Source organism: Sesamum indicum, linkage group LG3, assembly GCF_000512975.1.
Source record: "Sesamum indicum cultivar Zhongzhi No. 13 linkage group LG3, S_indicum_v1.0, whole genome shotgun sequence".
In the NCBI taxonomy this organism is placed as follows: domain Eukaryota; kingdom Viridiplantae; phylum Streptophyta; class Magnoliopsida; order Lamiales; family Pedaliaceae; genus Sesamum; species Sesamum indicum.
Genome location: NC_026147.1, coordinates 24,518,746 through 24,528,216, shown reverse-complemented (window position 1 = coordinate 24,528,216; position 9,471 = coordinate 24,518,746). Strand labels below are relative to the sequence as shown.

The window sequence follows — 9,471 nt, the reverse complement described above, 5'->3', positions numbered from 1 at the left end:
CTGCCAATCCTACAAACTGCATTACTTCATTAAATGATGATCATCATCACTTAATTCCCACTGTAATTAAGAACATTATTAGATAATAATTATGTGATGGCATAGGTAATTAATTAGGTTGATGATATATAATCAAATGTGGAAGACAGCAGAAGATCACTACTCAGTACGGCGTGATTGTTCAGTGGAGCACTTTGTGGGCCAAAACCCCTTAATCTCTTGACGTCTACTTCACAGTGCAATGCATGCACGCGCTTTTCACCCTATAAATACCTCATCCCTCCATGCATACATATTGCAATTTATCCATTCCCATGGCTGCAAACAAACTTCTTTCTCTAGTTTTCTTTGTGGTGTTGTGTGTTGCTATATGTTCGGCAGCTAGGACTCTCTTGGAGGGTACTCATGATACCTATTATCCTAATGGCTTCAGAGCCGTAATTGGTGTGGGAATTAATGGTGGTGGTGGTGGTGGGGGAGGCGAGGGTGGAGGGTCTGGTGGAGCTGTTGTTGGTCATGGCTCTGCTAGTGGAGCTGGAAGTGGTGGTGGTAGTGGTAGTGGCTCTGGGTTTGGTGGAGACCATGGCGCTGGTGGTGGAGGTGGTGGAGGCGGCAATGGAGGTGGAGCTGGTTATGCTGAAGGGGGAGACCATGGTGCTGGGTATGGAAGTGGTAGTGGGGAAGGACATGGCGCGGGTTATGGTGGAGGTGGTGGTGCAAATGGTGGTGGCGGAGGAGGTGGAGGTGGAGGTGGAGGTGGAGGCGGTGGTTCTGCTGCGGGAGGAGGACATGCTGGTGGATATGGAGGAGGTGAAGGAGGAGGCAGTGGAGGTGGCTTTGGTGGTAGTAATGGAGGATATGGTGGTGGAGGAGGTCACGGCGGTGGAGGTGGGGGTGGATCCGCTGGAGGATCGGAAGGCGCTGGATACGGTAGTGGTGGAGGCGCCGGTGGTGGTGCAGGGGGGGGTCATGGTGGATCTGGAGGAGCTTATGGGGGAGGAGAAGGAGGAGGGGGTGGTGGCGGAGGTGGAGCAGCGGGCGGTGGGCATGGTGAAGGGTACGGCGCGGGGGAAGGCGGTGGTCACGGCGGATACGCACCGTAGAAGTACTAGTGCTTGCCAACAAGAAAATGGATAATCCACATAATTGATATATATAAAAATGGTAGTACTAAGAATAATATAAAGTAAAAGTGAAGAATGTTTGAGTTAAAAGAGGTAGTACATGCAAATGCAAATATGCAATATGAAAGTGCAAGTGTATCAGATCACTCATCTGCTCTCAATCATACCAACATTTGCTTATTTCTCATCCTATTAACATCTCTCTCTTTTCCCCTAATTATTTCACTATATATCCACACACCCCACAATACTAAATACCATATATTATATCCCCTAACATACTTACTCTTTCCAAATTAATTTCTTACTTGTTATATATTTGATATGAGAATTGATGTAAGATAATTGGATAAAATTAGTTAGTCTCTTTCTTTTCTTTTTTTTAAAGTGAGAGCGATAAATTATTATTAATTGAAATAAATTAATTACAATCATTCATGTCAAATATTAATATCTAACAATGATTATTACAATCATCATACCCTCATCAATAATATATATTAAATTAAAGCTAATGAACGCCTACTACTTCAGTAAATAATTACAACCATCATATCCTGATTAATAACATCTATTAAATACAATCTAATCAACACTTATCATTACAGTAGATAATAACTGCTACATATACAGTAGAAACAACTATTATATTCTGATCAATAATATTTATTAATTTAAATCTAACCAACGCATTCTATTACAATAGATAATACATATTATGAAGTAAAAACAACCACTTAACACCTAATATGCGATAGAAATAATAACCCATACATATTACGAAGTTCGGACTCATAATTTCTAAAATTATAAAATTTTAATAATTTTACCCATTGGGATAGGCCTAATTAATATATTAAAATTAGTTAGTCAATCCAACAAAAGTTGTCAAGAAAGAAAGCATCAGCTTACGTAACCCCAATAAATTAGTTATATTATTAATTGAAGTGTATTTTTGACTTCATAAAAAATCGATATGCTGCTATTATTACCATGATTTATAAGTATGAATGGTATTTTTTTAATATTAATATAAATAAATAATATATTTTAGAATATAAAAAATTATTTATTATATAGACATAATGACGACATACCAGACAGACAGAGTAGTTAATTAGAGTTTATGTTTTTGGAGCAGGGTTAATTGTTGTAACTGGTGTTTTAACTACTTAAGTGAAGATTAACTATTAGTGAGGCAAAAAGCAAAAGCATTTCTTTTATCCCATTATTATTGCGTGAGGAAGAGAAGTAGGAAAAAAACACCCAAGTTCCGGAAAGACTTAAATCTGTCGATAGTCTCTTCCAAGTTGCTTGTGGTCGCCGCTAATCGATAATCGGACAGATCAGAATTATCTAAATTCTTGCTGTCGGGAAGTAAAAGTTACATAAAATGAATTTGGCGGAGCTGTTGGCAATCTTCGGACCCGGCGTCGCAGGCGCGGTATTCGGTGCCGGCTGGTGGTTTTGGGTGGACGCCATCGTCTGCAGCTCCGTCCAAGTCCCATTCGTTCACTACCTCCCTGGTATTCCTCTGCAAATTATGCTTATTGTTTTAGTTTTTGCTTTCTTTTTTTTTTTTTCTCTTTCTGGTGGGTTTATGTTTTGACGTCCTTCTCTGTCTTTGGTAGGGATTTTCGCGTCTCTGTCTGCTTTGATGTTCAATTGCGTGAGGAAAGAGGATATTGACTACTCACCGTATGAAGATGGTGAATGGAGGTTAATATCATTATTTTTTTCTTTCTAAAGTTCCATTTATTATGTTAATTATTGTTAGTTTCTATAAGATAGTTGAGACGCTTTGCTTGTGGAATTCCTTTGGGACGAAAAGTTGGAAATTTTGTTGATAATAAAAATATGATCATCATGTGTGGAATTTTACAGTGATCTGTAACCAAGATTTTAATTTTCTCTGTTGTAGATGAGCTAACTCCTTTGTCTTGTTAGCAGTTTTAGCAGACACGTCTAATTTTAGGAAATAAACTGATGAAAGGAAAAGGTCAAATTCTTATATAGATTGGTATATGTATATTGGATTAATCTGTCAAATTATAAGTGAAATAAGCATTATTATGATATCTTTGAATTCGCGAGCTCCTGTTGCATTATCTTACCATGTTCCTCCTATTTTATGCTGTTAAATGAGGAGATTACACATTTGTTAAGCTATTTTAGTTTCTCGATTTGCAGGTTGAAACTCTGGCTTTTCATAGCATATGTTGTGTCCTTTGTCTCGTTAGCTGCTTCCGTCGGCTTGTTGATACAAGATACACTGGTAAAATCTGGTCCTTCGGCATGGACCGGAGTTGCAGGTGTCCTTCAATGTGTGTTTGTGCTAATCAGGTAAATAGCTTGCTCTACTTCTAACTTCATAGTTGAAAGGGGATTGCGGATCTCCATAATCCAAGCAGTGATGCTCATATTGCAGTTAAATTACAAATTATTATTGTTCTTGAAGGGGGGTTTGCTTTTGGTTCTATATTTTATAAGTTCATGTGAAATTCTGCCTTCCTCTGTAAGTAAGGCAAGAAAGTTGGCCACACTAGTTTAAAAACTGAACTAGATGCCATTACCAGATCTCATTTCCATTGACTATGAAGATGATTTTTAATCCCTCCTCTTGGCAGTGGCCTGATTTATTGGATATCTCACTCGGAATGATCTAGCATGAGCCAAACATCTCGTACTGGTGAATTGAAGTTCTTTGGGTCATCCAAACGTGTCGTTGTGCGTTGTTATTCTGCTGGCACAGAAGTCGAGTTGACATTTGTTTATTGTGAACAAGTGTAAGTGGCTGTAAATCGCTTTGGGAAGGCATTAATTTTGCGTTTTTTTTATTGTGACCCAGGGGTTTTATGCATGATGAGTCACAGCTCCACCACCACCGTCACTTATCTAACATCTCTGTCTGAAGTGATTTTGGGAACTAATTCTGGAATGTGCTATCAGTTGATAAGTTTTAGGAGCAACTATTTCAAAAATGATGTAAGTTCCAGTCTACATGGGCATCGACATGGAAATTCCTAAAAGGTTCACTGTTAAAAAGACTAAAAGCAACAAACCTAGGCTGGTACCACTTTGCTACACTACACAAACACCGGTAAACTGGTATTATCTACCTATCCCACAACCAAAATACAGCAGGACAAATGAACAATGCACGGAGGCGGCAAATTGGGCTATCACCTGAAATTAGCTTATTCAACAGCATCACGAGAAATAAGTTCAGAATCTAGAACTCTTAATACACTCTAGCTACCTTGTTATTTGAAATGCCAGAGTCTGTCTCTCTCAAAATATTGAACGAAGCTATCGATTTACACAAGCTAAATTAACGGGTTAAGAATAAAAGTCAAAAGGAAAATAAGAAGTAAAACTAAATTATCATTTTCCATCTTTTTTTTCACCTCTGTGTAAAATGAACCAAATATACTTCCCCACTTCAAGTGAGATCCCACGAAAAATGACCAAGTACGTCAAAAAGATGAGCACCTGTTGATGCAGTAGCAGTAATGCTATCCATGCATTCCTAACCTATCTTCGAGTGTATTGAGCGAACTCTTTTTCTGCCAGCATCAATCCCAGATGCCAGTATTTTATTATCCATAGACATCCAAGGACCAGTCATCATTTTAGCTCTTCGTCAAAGCAAAATATAAAGAAAAGACAACCGCTCACCAACAAAATTGAATTCCCAGATACATTCAGCGTGAATTAGATGTCAAGCTTCAGACTCAGAGGAGCTTGATTCAGAACATGCGATACCAGGAATAGCATATTGAAATACCGAAGAGGCCAAGCATTTTGGCCGAGGACTTTCACACACTTCCAAAGATGGCTGCCTATTCATGTACTGTAAGAAAAACCAACAATACATTAATCTGCATTCAACTTTGTTGAGTAATATGATCAACTCAAAGAAGAAAAAAGTTGACATGAACTAGCTAGCAGAATGGAGTCTATCTATCTTGGGGACGGCAAGGTACAATAGAGTCCTAATTTCATCCCACCTTGTTGGAGAAAGATTGCATGTACGCAAGAGGAGATTCATAGAGCCAAGCATCCCTTCCCCCCTGCCACCAACCCCCTAACTTTTTATGTTACCTTGATTACTTTGCTATGACTATGAAAAGATAAATTGGTGCTCTATCAACAATGTTTTCTACTTGAAACTAGCATTATGCAGAACCTAAATACTGAAAATTGGTCAGGAATAAGTTGGAATGAATAACCCGCACCTCTTGATAGAAGGCATTGATCTCTTCCTCCGTGAGGCCTTCGTCTTCCCCACCATTTTCTTCCCAACCAAGCGAGCGAAGAAATGCAGCCTCTTCTTCATCTGGACAAATTGCTCCATTAACAAAAGAGTTGTCCTCCCCGACATCAGAAGATTTATGGGAATTCTGAGGAATGTCATGTCCATTTCCATTGCAGATCATCTGGGTACCATTCTCCAAATGGCGAGGACGTATGGGAGTATGGCCTTCTTTATTTATTTCTCCAGATATCTGTGCAGTGGGAGATGAAACAGCCAAACTTGAATCTGAGTGACTGGTTGTAGCATTGTGTGTGGTTTTTCTCCTCATGAGCTTAAAAAATTCACTTCTGCTTCGGGCCAGAGATTGAGAGGATCTCTTGTCCACAGTAGATCTGGAACTTAGTGATAAGGCACCAACCTTGTTTCCCAGAGCAGGAACCATAGAATTGTTTAGACTCATCGATGCAGTTCTCAATGGAGCCATGGGTAATTGGCCATTAAGCACTCTGCAATTGGCATCACCAGTTGAAACAGCTGCATCCTTTGTCACAATGGTGATACCATTCTCACGCCCTGGTTTGAGAACCAAAAACTTCCCTTTCTGAAAGGAACTTGGAAAATCAGATCTGACTTGTCCAATGTGAGACTGATTAGAAAGATGAGGTGAATGGGACTGAGGGTTGACACCCTTGGAAGCCACAATCATCTCACCATTTCTGACTGCAATCCTTGGTTGTTTTGATTTGTCTCCAGAACCCTGGAGAATAATATTTTAACTAACTTCACTTGCGCTCCATATTTATTCCACTTATTAAAACATATTGAAGTATGTTCAAACTCATTATAGCACACATGGAAGCAGCCGCTAAGTGGCAGGAATGACAGCTCTAGATACAATATTAACATGATTCAAATAAAATAATTTAGGTCCAAAGCAGGAGATATGGAACAAAATAAGGACACTGAAATAACCACCATAGGGTATCCACATAACAACAAAATGAATTCGGGAAGGAATAGCAGAGCCTAGAGAAAAGTATAGTCATCTGAAATACCAATAAATAAGTATGCCATATAATAACTGTTTTACCGAGGGTTTAGGCATCGATGGTGTCACTGGAATTAATTGTTTGGACTGCTTTATAGCCAATTCCTCAAGCCTCTGAATCTTATCAGGTAGCTGCAGGATGTATTAAAGAGAGTATTAAGATCAGCCCTGGTTCATTGCTTCATGAACACAGAACGACTTCCACAATTATTTACCTGGGATGCAGTACGAACTTGGGCCGGAGGCTGTGACAATGCCTCAGCCATGTTCAAACCTGCTGTACAAGAGGTTCCAGATGCAGAAGTTGGAAACCTAGAGACATTCTGTTGAAAATAAGAGTGGTCCATGCCATCGTCGGCAAGAATAGCGGGAACCTCTGCTAAAGCAGAAGTCCATTTCTCACCACCCTGAAACACTGACTTGCCAATGGGCAAACTCTGAACAGACGAAGTCAAACCAGGAGACAAGACTCTCCTAATTCCAGTCATATCTAGCTTCTCCTCAGTTCCAAGTGATGGAAAATCCTTTTCAAAAATAGGCTTCTGAATGCCACTACTATTACTTCCCACAGAAAGCACACTATTACAGCAACTCTGACTGCTGATGCTGTTTCTTGAGTCCTCTACCCAGCGGGGCAAGACTTCACAAGCTTTTCTGGAAACAAGTGATTGAGAATGCTTAAAGGCACTCCTCTCAATTCTACTAGTTGATATGCTTGCAAAGGGGTCTGAAGAGTAATGCTCCCAAATATCTTCTGAAAGAGACTTCTCCTTCTCTCTATCATGGTTTCTGTCGCGATGACTCCTTGTGAAACTACTATATGGATGCTTTGAGGATCCATTACTACTTGGATTCTGCCCAGAACCGGATGATGAATTTCTGTGCAGAAACCATGGGTTATCTTTCTCACTGTTGCTCCTAATTGACCGACTTCGGGTTGAGTGCATGGAAGAAGAAATATCTACCATAAAAAGGCACCAAAAATCACCTTCTACCAACTTTAAGAGAAGAACAAAATTATACAGACGCACACAAAGGAAAAAGAAAACAAATAAACTAGGGATCGCTATTCATAGATGAGTAGAAGCACAAGAGAGTAATGCTACCTGAGTGGTGGGCTGAGGTGCCACCTACAGCAACATTTCCTGTACATTTTAACCATCCAGGAACTAGCGCATGTTCAGTTCTTTCCATCTGTACTGGACATGATCTAATTACTATAGAGGGTCAAAGCTGAAAATGCTGCAGTCAAACACCCTCCTTTATCCCAATGCATTCGGTTGCATGATTGATGAGCTCTATACACAAACATCAACCCATTGCCCTAATGATGCAACAGAAACTATAAATCCCAAGCTTTTCACCAGTCCCACAAATCAAAATCTTTCTATGATGTCCGAAACAGTGAGTAGCACTCAACTCCTTCACGTAAGGGGATTTTCGTTTTTTAACTTTTCCGCAATTTTTCCATCCAGAGGATCTCCGAATCAACCAATACAAGAAAAATCCTGGCTCTCCTTCATCCTTCACCCAAACCCGCTTAACAGAATCTCTTTTTAGTCCAACAGCACAATCAAAATCCTAGAACCGAACACTTTCCTCTCTTCAAGTATCACCCCATCACAAACTAAAAACCCAGAAGCAAACTCCAGTACACAGCGAACACACAGAAGTAACCAACTTTTCGCTCATTACTCAAAGAAGTAAACTCCAACCCTTCGAACTAAAATCCCCTGACGTACTAGGGTTCTGCCACAACAATCAAACACACAGAAATAACCAACTTCCTACGCAGAAATAAACCGATACACGTCCGCAACAATCTAGACCAAACGAGCAGTCAATGGAAGACGAGTAGCCCTACCTCAAATAGAGTAACCATAAAAAGGGGATCCAGGAACACCCTAAACGCTCCTAAAACCGCCACACTACCAATAGATGAAAACATACATATATGATATACCTGTAGTATATATACTTCCGGCGATTTTCTAAACTTGCTTGGGGAAAAATACTCGAATATTATATTGCATGTGCGTATAAATTTCCAGATTGCAAGAAGAAAAATGCAGGGGGCGAATTTGAGAGAGATTTATGTACAGAGATTTGGTGGTGGGAATGCAGAGAGAAATATGTGTTAAATATTAGGGCATATACAGAGAGCTGAGAGAATACAGGGGTAGTGTTTGGATTTGTAGTTTGATTGTTGTGTTTTGTGTTTTGGAGATAGAGTGAGAAAAATAGAAATAAATAAGTGTGTGTTGAAAATAAATTATATATTTGGATTTGTATTTTGAGGTAATTTAAAATATTTTAAAATAATTGGTGTAGGTTTGATGTTGGGACTTGAGAGACAAAAATGACTGTTCATTATCAGATCATATTTTTTTTATATATCTTTTATATATAAATATGTATATATAAAAATATTGTATGTTTAATATTGTATTTTTTGGAGACAAAAATCACTATTTATTGTCAAATTATGTCTCTTTTAAAATATATATATAAGTGTATATATATGTATTATATTTAGAAAGTTGAAAAATTAAAAAAAAATACAAAATAAGGTGTAAAAATACAAAAACAAACATTGAATTTGTTTTATCTTATCATGAAAAAAGCGAAAACATAAAACCAAACAAAGCGGGTTTTTCATATAATAAAGTGTTTCTGTTTCGGAGTAACGACACTGAAAAAACCTCCCCCTGCAATTTAATTTTGTTTAATTTCTTTTTGAGCGCTCACGTTTAGTTTATTGATTAATAATTAATTTTATCTATTTAAATAAGTACAATTAGCATTTAATTAAATGTAAAAATAGCTCTACCAAACAAATATTTTGACTTTGACTTAATTAATCAAATCATATTTTATTTATTGGCGCAACGTATCTATCAATAATAAAATTTAGAGTAAATTCGAACAGAGATGAAAGTCAGCCATAGTAATCCGGGAGTCTCGTGTGGAAGGGCTCTAGCTCAACGGATCAAAGGTACGCCGGGGATAACAGGCTAATGATTCCCAAGAGCTCTTATCGA

General features: G+C 38.5%; 3 protein-coding genes across 3 annotated transcripts; 2 read left to right on the top strand and 1 right to left on the bottom strand.

Moving 5' to 3' along the window:
- Positions 299-1,320, top strand: LOC105159504 (glycine-rich cell wall structural protein 1.0). Its single transcript, XM_011076584.2, has one exon. It carries the CDS (start codon positions 315-317, stop codon positions 1,101-1,103), a length of 789 nt encoding a protein of 262 aa, XP_011074886.1. The 5' UTR covers positions 299-314; the 3' UTR covers positions 1,104-1,320.
- Positions 2,332-3,984, top strand: LOC105159503 (transmembrane protein 50 homolog). The gene is made up of 4 exons (XM_011076582.2): positions 2,332-2,650; positions 2,756-2,843; positions 3,315-3,467; positions 3,752-3,984. The coding sequence occupies exons 1-4, from the start codon at positions 2,518-2,520 to the stop codon at positions 3,783-3,785; spliced, it is 408 nt and encodes a 135-aa protein (XP_011074884.1). The 5' UTR covers positions 2,332-2,517; the 3' UTR covers positions 3,786-3,984.
- On the bottom strand, positions 4,358-8,629 carry LOC105159502. Its single transcript, XM_011076581.2, has 5 exons — positions 7,537-8,629; positions 6,646-7,391; positions 6,473-6,562; positions 5,363-6,139; positions 4,358-4,977 (listed from the first exon to the last, which is right to left on the bottom strand). Exons 1-5 carry the CDS (start codon positions 7,622-7,624, stop codon positions 4,846-4,848), a joined length of 1,833 nt encoding a protein of 610 aa, XP_011074883.1. The 5' UTR covers positions 7,625-8,629; the 3' UTR covers positions 4,358-4,845.